General features: G+C 41.1%; 2 protein-coding genes across 2 annotated transcripts; both read right to left on the reverse strand.

The window, feature by feature from the left end:
• Positions 1–10,952: 10,952 nt before the first annotated feature.
• LOC136842007 (golgin subfamily A member 6-like protein 24) lies at positions 10,953–13,091 on the reverse strand. The gene has a single exon (XM_067109408.1). It carries the CDS (start codon positions 13,089–13,091, stop codon positions 10,953–10,955), a length of 2,139 nt encoding a protein of 712 aa, XP_066965509.1.
• Positions 13,092–13,974: 883 nt separating this feature from the next.
• On the reverse strand, positions 13,975–14,733 carry LOC136842008 (putative golgin subfamily A member 6-like protein 19). Its single transcript, XM_067109409.1, has one exon. The coding sequence runs from the start codon at positions 14,731–14,733 to the stop codon at positions 13,975–13,977; it is 759 nt and encodes a 252-aa protein (XP_066965510.1).
• Between the last annotated feature and the right edge of the window lie 4,318 nt (positions 14,734–19,051).

Below are 19,051 nucleotides of genomic sequence, written 5' to 3' on the forward strand. Positions count from 1 at the left end.
GCAACGACAGTTTTGAGCAAAATAAACATTTTTCGACGTAACTTACCAAGCAACCTTACACAAATGAATTTATGACACCACATTGAACGGAATGCTTGCATAATCGGAAACGCGATCTTCCATAATGAAATCAAGAGTTAAATTTGAGCAATGTCCAACGAAAAGGAACGAATGCATTGTTATGATATGAGAGAGAGAGAGAGAGAGAGAGAGAGAGAGAGAGAGAGAGAGAGAGAGAGAGAGAGAGAGAGAGAGAGTCTGCTGTTGTGTAAGCCTAGGCCTATAGGCTATGTACTGTAGAGCTAATTTCATTATTTTTTTTTTTTAGAGACTGAGCGATACTATATTTGTAAAGTATGTTTTAGCAATGGAGAGAGAGAGATGTTTTAGAGAGAGAGAGAGAGAGAGAGAGAGAGAGAGAGAGAGAGAGAGAGAGAGAGTTGCTGTTGTGTAAGCCTAGGCCTATCGGTAGAGCTACTCATTTCATTGTTTTTCTTTCAGAGATTGAGCTATATACACTATATTGGCATAGTATGTTTTAGCAATGGCGAGAGAGAGAGAGAGAGAGAGAGAGAGAGAGAGAGAGAGAGAGAGAGAGAGAGAGAGAGAGAAACTATGGCAACGTCAAGAAACATCCAGTTACTTGTGTTTTCCCCCCAAAGCTCCTGCCTGCCCTTCACATCATAGAGAACGCTCTTGCGGATTTAAATAGATTTGGTCAACCTACCCTACGTGTCACAACATTTACTGCCATTAATTCCAGCTGACTTTTACCCGTGAAATACAAACATGAATGTGTAAAAATTAAAGAAATTATCATTACCTCGTATGATGATGCAATAATAAGCCTGTTCATAACGGAAAACGAGTAAATATTGCCGTTCTGATGAATAGTACTACACCGAGATATCCACATACTATCTTTTAGATCTCTATGAACGAAGTCATCTGAGAAATTCTGATTACTTCGTACATGCATGGTGTTTTTAAGTATCTGAACGTTTTTGTTTTGCAGATTTAACATATATGATATAATTTGCATTGTATTTTCATATTCTAGAGTAAATTTACCGAGATTATGTGTTTTCTGTAAGAAAAAAATTGAAATTCGATGAACGAAATCTAATGAAAACTGTATCTTCACTTTTCTTGCCGAGTGTACAACGCATACAGGATGTATACAGTAGTACTATTGGGCAGGTAATCTAAAGGTAGAAAGACCACCTATTTAGAATTCACTTTGCTGCTGTTTCTGATATTTCAAACAAATTTGCACTATAACCTTGAAATTTATTATACCGTATATAAAAGATTTTAAATAATTTTTCTGTTCCATGAATACAGGACAAACTTCCACAAATGGTGTATTGGCTGAAATCGTTAAATCTGATGGTGTGACAGTAATTGGCAGGCAACTTTCTAAGCGGTTACTATCAATACAAACCTTGTTCACTAACCTTGGCCAGCGCCATAGCCATTGTACCATGGCCTTCCATGGTCTTGGGGTTGAGTTCCCTTGCTTGAGGGTACAATCAGGGATTTTCCCTTTTTTGTTCCCCTTCCTATTTTTTCGAAGTGTGTAGAACAGGCTGATGAGAAAGCAAAAGTTGCTTGGTGGATTATCAGGATAAATATGAAGGCAAATGGAGATTGTGCTTAAACAATAAGTGCAGGTAATCTCATACCGCAGACACTTTAATACTATTCCTCACTGAATAAATAGTTCTGTTTTTTGGTATGTTAAGTACCAATGCACTATAATAAACTATTGAAATTTTATGTACAAATAAACGATTACACAAATAATAAGTAGGCAAATCAGACAGCCTATAGATGTGGCTTAACTGGTAAAGGTCCTACAGGTTACCTTTGAAATTTGTCGCGGTCCTGGATATTCTGACATTAAACCTCAAGATTTATCACAAGAACAAAAAGTTATATACATAATTACTTATTTCTTCGCAAGCTGTATATACTCGAAATTATTTAGTAATTGATAGCATTTTCTTTTTAATATTTTTTTGTCCTAAAATGCATACCTATGAGTATGAAATTAAATTTGTATGAAACCAATATCGTCTAAAACAAAAAAGACAATACAAATAAATTTCTTGCTTATTAAATAGAAAAATACTTGTAGGTATGACACACTGGCATCCATACATTACCCTGCAGAGTGAACGCAAGACATGGCCGCACTTGTCTGTGTGTGAGAGAAAGAGTTGGTGGATTATAAGGCATGATTAGAGCATCTTTCCTGGAGGATAAATATAGAGGCAAATGGAGACTGAATCTGAATGATCAGTGATGGTAATCTCAAACCACAGACACTTTAATAATGTTCTGTTTATAAATATACGGTATCAAGTAACAGCAACACTAACCAAGCAAGTGGAATTCTGGAATAAGAAGACAAATTATGTTCCTGGGTTTTACCATGAATAGCCTATGACCGGGACCTCCGTTCTCTCGGTGGTCCCGCTAGAACTATCCATCCAAAATTCCCAGAGAATATAATTATTGCTTAGAGCAACTAACCCAATCTATGAAATTGCAAATGCAGTACACTGACATTAAATCTCATAAAATATCAAGATAATAAAATGTTATATAAATACTTAATTATTTAATAACCAATTATAAATCCACAAAGTTCTTCAGTAATGAATATGATTTTGTGTTTATGATCAAATGTATTTCTAAAATCCATGTCTATTAAAGGTAAGTAACCTCTTCAGCTCGGTCTTGTTTCTATACGGGATCTTCGTTCAGGATGAGCAGCTTCCATCTACCGTTGTGCTGCACTTCTGCTTTCCTCACACAGTCTCACCATCTCTTTTTTAGTCTTCCTCATCTTCTTCTGCCCAGCACCTTCATCTCCATAGATTGCCTTCCAATATGGTCTTTCTTCTTTCTCAGCGGGTGTCCCGTACCATCTCAATCTCCCTTCCTGCAATTTCCTGCAAATTTTAACCACCTTTGTAGACCCTCTTATGTACTCATTCCTAATCCTATCCTCCCTCGGTACACCAGACATCCATCTTGACATTCACATCCATATTCTTCTCCTTTGTCTTTGTCATACCCACTGTTTCTGCACTGCCATATGGAACTTTCCCTGTAGTCTTAATGGTACTTTTTTGTCACAAAGGATGCCATAGGCAGCTCTCCAATTGTTCCAACCTGCTTGTATTCCATCTTTTACTTCCCTGTCCATTCTTCCACTAGCCTCTACTATAGACCCCAAGTATTTGAAGTAGTCTACTCTAATTCTTTTCCATCCAACCTTATACTTACCCAGCTAGCCCCCACTCCCCATGGTGGCATACTCGGTCTTTGACCTCATCCTCATTCCTCTATCCTCCAGTGCTCTTCTCCACCTCTCAACTTACCCTCTAGAACCTCCCTCCGCTCTGCACATAACACAAGTTATCTGTACATAGTATGTTCCATGGGTGTCTCTCTTACCTACGCTGTCATGCTACCCATCACAATGTTGAAAATAGGTGGGCTAAGGGTTGATCCCTGCTGTAATCCAACTCTTACCTCAAATCATTCAGTCTCTGGTATGCACATTCAGATACATCTCCTAAATCACATGTACATACTTCTCTGGGACCAACTCTCTCAAACTCCTCCAAATTTCCCCTCTCAGAACTCTGTCACAGGCGTATTCAAGGTCTATAAACACCATATGTAAGTGCCCCCCAAAAAAACATTGGAGACCTCTCCAGGCACACTGGGATTCATACATTACCCTGTAGAGTGCATGCAAGACATGGCCGCATTTGTCTGTGTGAGAGAGAAAGTGTTGGTAGATTATAAGGCATGATTAGAGCATCTTTCCTGGTGGATAAATATAGAGGCAAAGGGAGATTGAATCTGAATGGTCAGTGATGGTAATCTCAAACCACAGACACTTTAATACTGTTTATAAATATAGGGTATTATCAAGTAATAGGAACACTAACCAAGCTAGTGGAATTATGTAATAAGAGGACATATTATGTTCCTGGGTTAATTACGGACAGCCCATGACCGGGACCTTCACTTTCTCGGTGGTCCAGCTAGAACTCTCCATCCAATTTATCGTAAACTAACCACCTTAAGCAAATATATTCCAAATGCAGTACACTAACATTAAATCTCATGAAATTGTTATGCAATGAGTTTGAAAGTATTTTTTACAGTGAATAATGTATGAAATTCACTGATCATGGTTATTCATGAGAGAGAGAGAGAGAGAGAGAGAGAGAGAGAGAGAGAGACACGGTATTGATAACTTGAACTGATAGAGCCGTGAGACCAAGTAGATTGGAGTTTCGAGTTGTAGACTAAACAACCAATGTTGAGATATGGGAACGTAAGGAGGAGCTATAGACGTGGTTATTAAATGAAAGGTCAGCAAAATTGACCTGATTTGTCCTTTGCCAAAAGTGGGAGTTGGAATTGAACCATTAAGAGCAAAGTAGGCATCCTCAAAGGGGAGGAGTTTTCTTCCACATAGGTCCAGAGCTCATTCTGATCAATTTTTAAAGAGAGTTAACTTGAACCCCTTCTGGGTAAGATCTGTGTCGCTCTCCTCTCTGAAACCAAGAAAAATTTCTAAGTCCAGTGTGGCTGGCCGTGTGAACTATTATAGTGTTATAAAAATAAAACCTAAGACAGTGCCCAGCGAGTCCCTTACCCCCTCCTGAAATAAGATAGACAGTGTAAGAAGAATAATTACCAAGTTTGCTGCGTTTCTACAAGTTAACCAAAAGTTATCGGCTATCGCAGAACTCAATACCCAGGTCTTACCAAAGTGAAACAACAACAGACAGAAACAGAGACGTTCATATTTGAGACCCCATAACATAACAAAATATCAAGATAACAAAATGTTATATAAATATTTAATTATTTAGTCACAATTTTATAAATACACAATGTTATTCAGTAATAAATATGATTTTATGTTTATTAACAAATTTATTTTCAAACCCCATGTCTATTAAAGGGATGTAATCTCCTCAGCTCTGTCCTGTTTCTATACGGGATCTTTGTTCAGGATGAGCCGCTTCCATCTACCTTTGTGCTGCGCTTCTGCTTTCCTCCCTCACACAGTCTCGCCATCTCTGTCTTAGTCTCCCTTGTCTTCTGCCCTGCACCTCCATCTCCATAGATTGCCTTCCAATATGGTCTTCCTTCTTTCTCAGTGGGTGTCCATACTATTTCAGTCTCCCTTCCTGCACTTTCTTGCAAATTTCAACCACCTTTGTAGACCCTCTTATATACTCATTCCTAATCCTACCCTCCCTAAGTACACCAGACATCCATCTTAATGCTCTTGTATCTGCTGTGTCCATTTTCTTCTCCTCTGTCTTTGTCATACTGGCTGTTTCTGTACCATGCAGCATAGCTGGTCTTACCACTGCCTTGTGGAACTTTCCCTGTAGTTTTAATGGTACTCTTTTGTCATAAAGGATGCCACAGGCAGTTCTCCAATTGTTCCAACCTGCTTCTATTCCATCTTTCACTTCCTCACCCATTCTTCCACCAGCCTCTACTATAGACCCCAAGTATTTGAAGTAGTCTACTCTCTTTATTTCTTCTCCATCCAACCTCATACTTACCCTGCTACCATCCCCACCCCCCTTGGTGGTACACATATATTCCATCACTGACTTCCTTGTCCTCATTCCTCTATCCTTCAGTGCTCCTCTCCACATCTCCAACTTACCCTCTAGAACCTCCCTCCTCTCTGCACATAACACAATGTTATCTGTACATAGTATGTTCCATGGGTGTCTCTCTTACCTTCCTTGTCATGCTATCCATCAAAATGTTGAAAATAAATGGGCTAAGGGTTGATTCCTGCTGTAAACCAATCCTTACCTCAAATCATTCAGTCTCTGGTGTACACATTCAGATACATCTGAATCACATGTACATAATTCTCTGGGACCAAGGTCTTTAAACACTATATGTGAGTCCCCCACCAACTGGAAACTTCTCCAGGCCTCTCCCACCCTCCAAAACCATTTCTCAGTCTGGCTTTTCTTTGTCAGCTTTCACTCCAGGGTGTGATGTCCCTGCCTGCATAAGTTAGAGAGAAGAGATCTTTAGCCTTGGCAGGCAATTTTCTAGGAGAATGACACTCCAAAATCAAACAAGCAGGTGGAAGGGACTCTATTAAAGCTTTGGTAGGAAACCCTTTTAAGAGAAGGTTACTCCAAATACAAACCTTGTTCTGCAACCTTGGGCGGTACCATAGACATGTAAGAGACCGCATTGCGGTCTTACGGGTGCACGTGTGTGTGTGTGTCATCCATCAGAGAAAACAAGACAAAGCATCCCGCTTTCTCTCTCTCTCCCTCCCGTGCGTCAACTGAAGGGGACCGCTTGAAGGAACGCAACTTCTACCATACAATATTTCTGTCTGTATCTCTCTAACCATTGTTGTCTCGATTCATGTACAGTCACCAATACTTGCATTGCCATGCAAGCATTCCAATCATGTACTCATAATGTTCCACCGAATTTTCTGTAGCAAACTGTATGTAAGTTTCTGTTTGTGAAGATGCCAAATGTCTCGCCATTTCACATATATTATGCTACTGCATTGTATTCATTAATCTGTCTCAAATCTCATGCAAACGTCCATATTTGGAATTTCCTGGCCTTTCCATTGATATATGTTTTATCATTGTACGTTTATTATGTCTCTCACAATCGCCATCTGTCTGTCTGTCGACAAGCACAGATGTCCGAAACATAATCTCTGTTTTCCCTTGTCTGTGTGTAGAAACTACTCTGGGGCTCGCACCAGCTAATAACAACTTCGAAGATTCTGTACATGCATTCAGTAAGGAACCACCAATAACCTAGACAACTCCCAGCCAGTATGTCACTCTATACAATCCTTACAGACATTGTATCAAGGCCTTCCATGGTCTTGGGATCCCTTGCTTGAGGTTACAATCAGGTCTTTTTCCTTTTTTTTTTTGTAAAGTGAGTAGGACAGACATATGAGAAAGCAAAAGTTGCTTAGTGGATTGTCAAGATAAATGTGAAGGCAGATGGAGTGCATTTAAATGGTAAGTGCTGGTAATCTCATACCACAGACACTTTAATACTATTCTTCGCCGTATATATACAGCGCTTGTTTTCATGAAGTATTAAGTACTAGCCCATTTATCTTCTAGGACAAGACAATGCAAATCAATTTCTATTCGTAGGTATGACACACAGATCCATACATTACTCTGTACAATGAACGGAAGACATGGCAGCATTTGTCTATGTGAGAGAGAGTTGGTAGATTATAAGGGAAGAATAATGACAATTAGAGCATCTTTACTGTGGATAACCAGGAAGTTCTACCAATACTATAAAAGCAAGTGGAGATTGAATCTAAATGAATCATCAGTGCTGGTTACATCTATACCACAGACTTTAATAATGTTCCACCCATACATAATTCCAGTGATGACTATGATTTTATGGTACCAAGTACCAGTAACATTAACCACTGAACTAATGCCACTCTGGAAGAAACGGACAATTTGTTCTCAACGAATGTTAGGCTCAGCCCATGACCGGGACCTCCGCTTTCTCGGTGGTCCCGCTAGAACTGTCCTTCCAAAGTCTCCGTTCTTCGGAACACCCACAAATAATGCTGAATGTAGTACCCTAACACAATAATACTCATGAAATATCAAGATAACAAGAAGTTATATAAATATTTAGTTATTTAGTTACAAATTATAAATACACAGAGTTATTCAGTAAAGGATAGCATTTTAAGTATATTAACAAATTTATTTCTAAACTCCATGTCTAATAAAGGTAAGTAATCTCCTCAGTCGTGTCCCATTTCTATACTGGGTCTTTGGTCTGGATGAGCCGCTTCCATCCACCTTTGTGCTTCGCTTCTGCTTTCCTCACACAGTCTTGCCATCTCCTTCTTGGTCTTCCTCATACCTTCTTCTGCCCTGCACCCCCATCTTCATAGGGGCCGTTCAAAAATTACGTAACACATTAGGTGGGGAGGCGGGTACGGTTAAGTGTTATGAGTGACAGTGGGGGGAAGGGAGCGGGGTGCAGGCATGTCCATAACACTTTCAGATTTTCTTCCTTTGTTTCTTTTGAAAAGATGCAAATGTAGGACAAAAGAGAGATAGTACAGATTCTGCAATAAACTTTTATTATCTTTTAGTAATACTGAGAACATGGTACTTAATTTTTTTTTAGCATAATTGTTTAAAAAATGTCAGAAACTGAAAACTTGTTTGTACTTCAACATTTTCTACTACATGTATTACATGACATACTATAAAATAATGTCAGAAACTCGTTCCTTTCTGAACTCTGACATTCTCTACTTTATGCATAAATATAACTTTGATAAATATGACATGGCATAAGAGAACATTTTCATTTCAAATTTATCTGTGAATCTTTAATATCATAACATAAAGGTATTAAGAAAAACCTAAAGGTAGTAATTTCCAAGTATTACACTAGACTTATTGCATTAAAAAAAGGAAACATACTAATTCAGGGGAGACTAGCTATGTTACATAATTTTCTAGGGGGACTGGACATGTGTTGTGAGGCGTGACAAGGGGGAATGGGGTCAAAAATTAACAAAAAAAAAAAAATGTTAACGTAGTTTTTGAACAGCCCCACAGAAACTACCTTCTAATATGGTCTTACTCCCTTAGTAGGTCCGTACCATCTCAGTCTCCCTTCCTGCACTTTTTTTTAGATTCCAGCTACCTTTGTTGACCCTCTTATATACTCATTCCTAATCCTATCGTCCCTCGTTACACCAGACATCCATCTTAACATTCTTATCTCTGATAGGTCTATTTTCTTCTCTGCCTTTGTCATACTTGCTGTTTCTGCACCATGCAGCATAGCTGGTCTTACCACTGCCTTGTAGAACTTTCCCTGTAGTCTTAATGTTACTCTTCTGTTTCAAAGGACTCCATAGGCAGCTCCAACCTGCTTGTGTTCGATCTTTTACTTCCTCGCCCATTCTTCCACCAGCCTCTACTATAGACCCCAAGCATTTGAAGTAGTCTACTCTATTTCTTCTCCATCCAACCTTATACTCGCCCTGCTACACTGCCCCCTCAATGGTGATACACATATATTCCGTCTTTGACTTTATCCTCATTCCCCTATCCTCCAGTGCTACTCTCCACCTCTCCAACTTGTCGTCTAGAACTTCCCTCCTCTCTGCACATAACACAATGTTATCTGTACATAGTATGCTCCTATGATCCATGGCCATCTCTCTTACCTCCCCGTCATGTTATCCATCAAGATGTCGAAAATAAGTGGGCTAAGGGTTGATACCAGGTGTAATCCACCCCTTACCTCAAATCATTCAGTCTCTCCAACACTGCTCCTCACTCTGGTATACACATTCAGATACATCTCCTGAATCGCCTGTACATACTAAATAATTAAATATTTATATAACTTTTTGTTAACTTGATATTTTATTGTCTATTGGGACCACCAAGAGAGCGGAGGTTACGGTCGCATACTGCACAGTTCCAAAAGCTTGGTTAATTTCACTGGTAGGCTACTAGATACCCAATATAAGCAAAATTATAAAATTACCATTGTTATAATACCCGAACACATTAAATCTCAAGAATTGTGAAGATAAAAAAACTTTATATAAAAATATAATTATTTTATCACAATTTATACATAAGAAGTCATTCAGTGATGGATATTATTTTGTGTTTATTAACAAATTTATTCTAAATTCCATGTCTATGAAAGATAGGTAATTTTCTTAGGTCAGTCCCCATTCTATTAGGGGTCTTCGTTTTGGATGAGCCCCTTCCATCTACCATTTTGCTTCCCTCACAGTCTTTCCATCTCTTTCTTGGTCTTCTCCTCTTCTAACCTGCAATTCAATCTCCATAGCATGCTTCTGCTTCCTTCACCTCACACAGTCTCTCCTTCGCTTTCTCGGTCTTCTCGTCTTCTTCTACCCTGCACTTCCATCTCCATAGCATGCTTCTTTCCTTCACCTCACACACGTCTCTCCATTGCTTTCTCGGTCTTCTCGTCTTCTTCTACCCTGCACTTCCATCTCCATAGCATGCTTCTTTCCTTCACCTCACACAGTCTCTCCATCGCTTTCTCGGTCTTCTCGTCTTCTTCTACCCTGCACTTCCATCTCCATAGCATGCTTCTTTCCATCACCTCACACAGTCTCTCCATCACTTTCTTGGTCTTCTCGTCTTCTTCTACCCTGCACTTCCATCTCCATAGTATGCTTCTTTCCTTCACCTCACACAGTCTCTCCATCGCTTTCTTGGTCTTCTCGTCTTCTTCTACCCTGCACTTCCATCACCATAGCATGCTTCTTTCCTTCACCTCACACAGTCTCTCCATCGCTTTCTCGGTCTTCTCGTCTTCTTCTACCCTGCACTTCCATCTCCATAGCATGCTTCTTTCCATCACCTCACACAGTCTCTCCATCGCTTTCTTGGTCTTCTCGTCTTCTTCTACCCTGCACTTCCATCTCCATAGCATGCTTCTTTCCTTCACCTCACACAGTCTCTCCATCGCTTTCTCGGTCTTCTCGTCTTCTTCTACCCTGCACTTCCATCTCCATAGCATGCTTCTTTCCATCACTCACACAGTCTCTCCATCGCTTTCTTGGTCTTCTCGTCTTCTTCTACCCTGCACTTCCATCTCCATAGCATGCTTCTTTCCTTCACCTCACACAGTCTCTCCATCACTCTCTCGGTCTTCTCATCTTCTTCTACCCTGCACTTCCATCTCCATAGCATGCTTCTGCTTACTTCACCTCACACAGTCTCTCCATCGCTTTCTTGGTCTTCCCGTCTTCTTCTACCCTGCACTTCCATCTCCATAGCATGCTTCTTTCCTTCACCTCACACAGTCTCTCCATCGCTTTCTTGGTCTTCTTCACCTCAAACAGTCTCTCCATCGCTTTCTTGTCCTTCTTCTACCCTGCACTTCCATCTCCATAGTATGCTTCTTTCCTTCACCTCACACAGTCTCTCCATCGCTTTCTTGGTATTCTCGTCTTCTTCTACCCTGCACTTCCATCTCCATAGCATGCTTCTTTCCTTCACCTCACACAGTCTCTCCATCGCTTTCTCGGTCTTCTCGTCTTCTTCTACCCTGCACTTCCATCTCCATAGCATGCTGCTTTCCTTCACCTCAAACAGTCTCTCCATCGCTTTCTTGGTCTTCTCGTCTTCTTCTACCCTGCACTTCCATCTCCATAGCATGCTTCTTTCCTTCACCTCACACAGTCTCTCCATCGCTTTCTCGGTCTTCTCGTCTTCTTCTACCCTGCACTTCCATCTCCATAGCATGCTTCTTTCCTTCACCTCACACAGTCTCTCCATCACTCTCTCGGTCTTCTCGTCTTCTTCTACCCTGCACTTCCATCTCCATAGCATGCTTCTTTCCTTCACCTCACACAGTCTCTCCATCGCTTTCTTGGTCTTCTCATCTTCTACCCTGCACTTCCATCTCCATAGCATGCTTCTTTCCTTCACCTCACACAGTCTCTCCATCACTCTCTCGGTCTTCTCATCTTCTTCTACCCTGCACTTCCATCTCCATAGCATGCTTCTTTCCTTCACCTCACACAGTCTCTCCATCACTCTCTCGGTCTTCTCGTCTTCTTCTACCCTGCACTTCCATCTCCATAGCATGCTTCTTTCCTTCACCTCAAACAGTCTCTCCATCGCTTTCTTGGTCTTCTCATCTTCTTCTATCCTGCACTTCCATCTCCATAGCATGCTTCTTTCCTTCACCTCACACAGTCTCTCCATCACTCTCTCGGTCTTCTCATCTTCTTCTACCCTGCACTTCCATCTCCATAGCATGCTTCTTTCCTTCACCTCACACAGTCTCTCCATTGCTTTCTTGGTCTTCTCATCTTCTTCTACCCTGCACTTCCATCTCCATAGCATGCTTCTTTCCTTCACCTCACACAGTCTCTCCATCACTCTCTCGGTCTTCTCGTCTTCTTCTACCCTGCACTTCCATCTCCATAGCATGCTTCTTTCCTTCACCTCACACAGTCTCTCCATCACTCTCTTGGTCTTCTCGTCTTCTACCCTGCACTTCCATCTCCATAGCATGCTTCTTTCCTTCACCTCACACAGTCTCTCCATCGCTTTCTTGGTCTTCTCGTCTTCTACCCTGCACTTCCATCTCCATAGCATGCTTCTTTCCTTCACCTCACACAGTCTCTCCATCACTTTCTTGGTCTTCTCGTCTTCTTCTACCCTGCACTTCCATCTCCATAGCATGCTTCTTTCCTTCACCTCACACAGTCTCTCCATCACTCTCTTGGTCTTCTCATCTTCTTCTACCCTGCACTTCCATCTCCATTGCATGCTTCTTTCCTTCACCTCACACAGTCTCTCCATCGCTTTCTTGGTCTTCTCATCTTCTACCCTGCACTTCCATCTCCATAGCATGCTTCTTTCCTTCACCTCACACAGTCTCTCCATCGCTTTCTCGGTCTTCTCGTCTTCTTCTACCCTGCACTTCCATCTCCATAGCATGCTTCTTTCCTTCACCTCAAACAGTCTCTCCATCACTCTCTTGGTCTTCTCGTCTTCTTCTACCCTGCACTTCCATCTCCATAGCATGCTTCTTTCCTTCACCTCACACAGTCTCTCCATCACTCTCTCGGTCTTCTCATCTTCTTCTACCCTGCACTTCCATCTCCATAGCATGCTTCTTTCCTTCACCTCACACAGTCTCTCCATCGCTTTCTTGGTCTTCTCGTCTTCTTCTACCCTGCACTTCCATCTCCATAGCATGCTTCTTTCCTTCACCTCACACAGTCTCTCCATCACTCTCTCGGTCTTCTCATCTTCTTCTACCCTGCACTTCCATCTCCATAGCATGCTTCTTTCCTTCACCTCACACAGTCCCTCCATCACTCTCTCGGTCTTCTCATCTTCTTCTACCCTGCACTTCCATCTCCATAGCATGCTTCTTTCCTTCACCTCACACAGTCTCTCCATCACTCTCTTGGTCTTCTCATCTTCTTCTACCCTGCACTTCCATCTCCATAGCATGCTTCTTTCCTTCACCTCACAGTCTCTCCATCGCTTTCTTGGTCTTCTCGTCTTCTTCTACCCTGCACTTCCATCTCCATAGCATGCTTCTTTCCTTCACCTCAAACAGTCTCTCCATCGCTTTCTTGGTCTTCTCATCTTCTTCTATCCTGCACTTCCATCTCCATAGCATGCTTCTTTCCTTCACCTCACACAGTCTCTCCATCACTCTCTCGGTCTTCTCATCTTCTTCCCTGCACTTCCATCTCCATAGCATGCTTCTTTCCTTCACCTCAAACAGTCTCTCCATCACTCTTTCTTGGTCTTCTCATCTTCTTCTACCCTGCACTTCCATCTCCATAGCATGCTTCTTTCCTTCACCTCACACAGTCTCTCCATCACTCTCTCGGTCTTCTCGTCTTCTTCTACCCTGCACTTCCATCTCCATAGCATGCTTCTTTCCTTCACCTCACACAGTCTCTCCATCGCTTTCTTGGTCTTCTCGTCTTCTTCTACCCTGCACTTCCATCTCCATAGCATGCTTCTTTCCTTCACCTCACACAGTCTCTCCATCACTCTCTCGGTCTTCTCATCTTCTTCTACCCTGCACTTCCATCTCCATAGCATGCTTCTTTCCTTCACCTCACACAGTCTCTCCATCACTCTCTCGGTCTTCTCATCTTCTTCTACCCTGCACTTCCATCTCCATAGCATGCTTCTTTCCTTCACCTCACACAGTCTCTCCATCACTCTCTTGGTCTTCTCATCTTCTTCTACCCTGCACTTCCATCTCCATAGCATGCTTCTTTCCTTCACCTCACACAGTCTCTCCATCACTCTCTCGGTCTTCTCATCTTCTTCTACCCTGCACTTCCATCTCCATAGCATGCTTCTTTCCTTCACCTCACAGTCTCTCCATCGCTTTCTTGGTCTTCTCGTCTTCTTCTACCCTGCACTTCCATCTCCATAGCATGCTTCTTTCCTTCACCTCAAACAGTCTCTCCATCGCTTTCTTGGTCTTCTCATCTTCTTCTATCCTGCACTTCCATCTCCATAGCATGCTTCTTTCCTTCACCTCACACAGTCTCTCCATCACTCTCTCGGTCTTCTCATCTTCTTCTACCCTGCACTTCCATCTCCATAGCATGCTTCTTTCCTTCACCTCACACAGTCTCTCCATCACTCTCTCGGTCTTCTCATCTTCTTCTACCCTGCACTTCCATCTCCATAGCATGCTTCTTTCCTTCACCTCACACAGTCTTTCCATCACTCTCTCGGTCTTCTCGTCTTCTTCTACCCTGCACTTCCATCTCCATAGCATGCTTCTTTCCTTCACCTCACACAGTCTCTCCATCGCTTTCTTGGTCTTCTCGTCTTCTTCTACCCTGCACTTCCATCTCCATAGCATGCTTCTTTCCTTCACCTCACACAGTCTCTCCATCACTCTCTCGGTCTTCTCATCTTCTTCTACCCTGCACTTCCATCTCCATAGCATGCTTCTTTCCTTCACCTCACACAGTCTCTCCATCACTCTCTCGGTCTTCTCATCTTCTTCTACCCTGCACTTCCATCTCCATAGCATGCTTCTTTCCTTCACCTCACACAGTCTCTCCATCACTCTCTTGGTCTTCTCATCTTCTTCTACCCGCACTTCCATCTCCATAGCATGCTTCTTTCCTTCACCTCACACAGTCTCTCCATCACTCTCTCGGTCTTCTCATCTTCTTCTACCCTGCACTTCCATCTCCATAGCATGCTTCTTTCCTTCACCTCACACAGTCTCTCCATCACTCTCTTGGTCTTCTCATCTTCTTCTACCCTGCACTTCCATCTCCATAGCATGCTTCTTTCCTTCACCTCACACACGTCTCTCCATCACTTTCTTGGTCTTCTCATCTTCTTCCACCCGGCACTTCCATCTCCATAGCATGCTTCTTTCCTTCACCTCACACAGTCTCTCCATCACTTTCTTGGTCTTCTCATCTTCTTCCACCCGGCACTTCCATCTCCATAGCATGCTTTGTGGTAGGTTTCTGAAGGGACAGTGGTTTGTGAGGAGAAATGCAATTTTTTTTTTAGTTGTGTTTTTTGTGTTTGAATTTTTTGTGTGTATTTGTGCTTTTGTGTGGTTGGCTGTTGTCTTCTCCAGGTGTGAATGAATGGGATCAACCTCTCTCTCCCTCTTTGGATGTTTGATTATCCTGTATAGAGTTTTGTATCCTGTATAGAATTTTGATGATCCTTTATAGAGTTTTGTTCTGCTTGCATAAGAGGTTGTACGTGGCGTCATCTGGCTTGTACAGCGGTTAAACTAGCATCGATTTACTGCCTAACTGAAACATCTTTGATGGTTTACAAATAATTTTAGGTTAAAAAGATGAAGATTAGAATGAATGTGATATAGTCATATACTTAAGAATGTAATATTTATAATGTCCCTTGACAGATAATGGATGGAACATACACACTAATGAACTCCTGACATCGAATGAAGGTTAGAAGGTATTAGACCTAATAGGGCTTTGGTAATTGGAGACCAAAGGAAACTGCAGTTATTAACAGGTAATATTTAAGTAAGGAATATGCAACAGAAAACTGAGAATTGATATGCTATGCAATAGTTTGTGTAAAAAGGCAAATCAAGAAGAAAGACTGTACAGTGGACCCCTGCCTATTCGCGCGGTTCATGATTCGCTGACTCACCAGTTCGCAGCTTTTTCTGTGGAATTTATCCCCAAGTTATTGGCGGAAAATTCGCCTATCTGCAGTACTTTTCATAGAGAAATATACACTAATTATTGTATTTTCATATCACTTTCGTGACTAAATTCATTTTTTGCGATAAAACTATTAAAATAGCCAGTTATAAGAGTTTTTAGCCTTTTAGAAGGGGTCTTTGGTGTTTGAACAATCAAAATAGGCAGTTACAGGCGTTTTTAGGAGGTTGTGGTACCTACCCCCGCAAATCCCGGGGATCAACTTGCAGTTAGATGTGTTGAGGAGTTGTGCCAATCTGGTTGAAAAACTTTAAGACCTGTTGCTATTGGTATTCAGAAATACTTAACGGCTTTGCTTTTTTAGAACAAAAGTAACAGAATGGTATGTTAATCTAGTGTCAGTTGTAGTGGTGTTGAAAAGGCAGGGGTTGTTCTATATGCGAGTTGTTTCGGTTCTATATGAGAGTTGTTTCGGTTCTATATGTGAGTTGTTTCGTTTAAGTTTAGAATAAGGTAGTTATTGTGTGATCGTGTGTGTTGTATGTGGATTTAATAAGAACTGATTGCATTTTTTTTTTTTTTGTACATATGCTGTACTGTAAGTTTTCATGTATAAATTTATATATATATATATATATATATATATATATATATATATATATATATATATATATATATATTTGTATATATATATATAATTTGTAAGTTAATTAGGATATAAATTAGTTTTAAGAGATTGAGTTTTTGTGTAAGCCTTCTCTTTCTTGGTCTTCTTCTACCCCGCAATTCCATCTCCATATTATGCCTGACCGAAGGATTTGAGGTAATGGTTTGATTGCACCAGGCATCAGCCCTTAGACCATTTATTTTCAACACTGTGATGGATAGTATGACAGGGTAATTAAGAGAGAGTGGAGCATACTATAGACAGATGACATTGTGTTATGTGCAGAGAGGAGGGAGGTTCTGGAGGGGAAGCTGGAGAGGTGGAGAGGAGCACTGGAGGATAGAGGAATGAGGATAAGGAGGTCAAAGACGGAGTATGTGTGTACCGCCATTGAGTGGGGTAGCAGGGTGAGTATAAGGCTGGATGGAGAAGAAACAGAGTAGACAAGTTCAAATACTTGGATCTCTAATTGAAGCTGGCGGGAGAATGGATGACGAAAGTAAAACATCATATTTGAAAGCTGCCTCTCGAGTCCTTTTTTGAAAATAGTGCCTTTAAGATTACAGGGAAAGTCCCACACAGCAGTGGTAAGACCAGCTATGCTAGATGGTACAGAAACAGCAGGTATGACAAAGGTTGAGGAGAAGAAAATGGTTGCAGCAGAGATGAGACTGATAAGATGGATGTCTGGTGTAACGAGGGAGGATAGGATTAGGAATGAGTATATAAGAGGGTCACCAAAGGTGGTTGAAATTTCAAAGAAAGTGCAGGAAGGGAGACTGAGATGGTATGGACACCTACTGAGAAGGGAGGAAGACCATATTGGAATGCATGCTATGGAGATAGAATTGAAAGGTAGAAGACAAGGAAGACCAAGAAATGGATGGAAAGACTGTGAGAGGGAAGCAAAGCGCAGCTCAGGGTAGATGGAAGCCGTTCAGCCAAAATGGCGACCCCGTATAGAAACAGGACTGACTGAGAAAATTGCCTACCTTTCATAGACATGGACTTTAGAAATAAATTTGTTAATACACACAAAATACTATATTTCACTTATAAACTATTTTACTGCTCTCATACTTATTAACTTCCTGACCGTATCTCATACGCACCTCTGTTATTCTTCTTATTTTCTGTTTTGCCATTTTGGTATTGTTTTATATCGCCTCATCATTAGCGGAAAATAACATTCCCATGTTCAAGGCCTCATCTCTAAAACCGTCTGTTATGTCCTCCACTTCCTTTATTATTTTATACGCCATCACTTTGAACAAAATTGTGGACACCGTACACCCTTGTTCAATTGCACTTGTTACTATGTTCTCTTCTTTATCTTCACACTTCGTCTATTCTTGTCTTATCTCCTTCACATATCTCGGCTACTGCTTCGATGACGTCTCTGCTTGATGATGGGATTCTATCTTATCTAGAAGTCCAGTGTCTTCAATCCCATCTATGATGTTGCTACTCTTTATATATATACTGTCCTATGAACGCCAGCTTAACCATCCAGGAAGTCGCCAAGATAGTTCTTATTCCTCCAAGAACTGTCTGTCAGCCCTAATATTGGAATAAATGTAAATTTACATTCCTTCAGAAAAAAAACTGTTGAAGGAAGGGGCGACCTGTATGTCGGAAGGAGATATGGAAGAAACAACAGTTTCATCAACAGAAAACACAGAAGTACATTAACATCCAATAAAAAGCAAATTCTGTCCTGATGACTAAGGCAAGCTAAATACTTTTGAGTTGATAACAGATATCTCCTCGAATAGCGACTAAATACTCATTGTGTAGCTCTGGAAATTAAAATACAAAGCACTTTATTTCTAATTAATTACAAAATGTTAGTAACAACATACTCTATCATCGGAAAAATGTAAGATTTGGAAATAAATGATAAAAAGAAGAAAAGTGTGGAAACTAATTGCATACATAAGTTCTTTTGACGTTGGGGAGCCGTTAACTATCTCTACAACTAAGATTACTACTGCTACCGTACTCAATTCCAACCCTCCCACTAACACTGACATGGAGCATAGAAGAAAACCACGATTACGTTGGCTGTGAGTTATATATCCCAAGTAATATTATCCTTGTTTGCGTAAATTATGCTGACCATAACAGGCATGGGCTAGTGTAGGTTTAGTTTCCATTAGATTAGCCTGTTCTTTCTGTCACGTCTAACTGAAGGTTCATCGGTATTACTTTACCTAAAGCTGTTATTGAATACTTTTCAACTGGTTTTTTCTACACTTTTAGGGGATAGGAACGAGTTCGGGTCGTTTCCGCCTTAAGTCATTTAGGCCGTAAGCACGTTTACGTGCAAAATGGGCGCCGTGTTTAGTACCAGCCCCTTGGGGATGTACGTAAAACATAAAATAATAACGGTAAATATCATAAACATAACGGTAAATACCGTAACGTAACGTCTTACATTGTTTTGGATGTTACGGCCGAAACGACCAGGACCGATATGAACCGTTCGAAACAGACGTAGCCTTGCTCTGTCTTGTGAAGATTGCGTATGGAAACCCCTTGTTGGATGGACTTCAGGGGTTAATTACACGAGCGCCAAAAATTAAAGGTAAATTCAT

Source organism: Macrobrachium rosenbergii, chromosome 9, assembly GCF_040412425.1.
Source record: "Macrobrachium rosenbergii isolate ZJJX-2024 chromosome 9, ASM4041242v1, whole genome shotgun sequence".
Taxonomy (NCBI): domain Eukaryota; kingdom Metazoa; phylum Arthropoda; class Malacostraca; order Decapoda; family Palaemonidae; genus Macrobrachium; species Macrobrachium rosenbergii.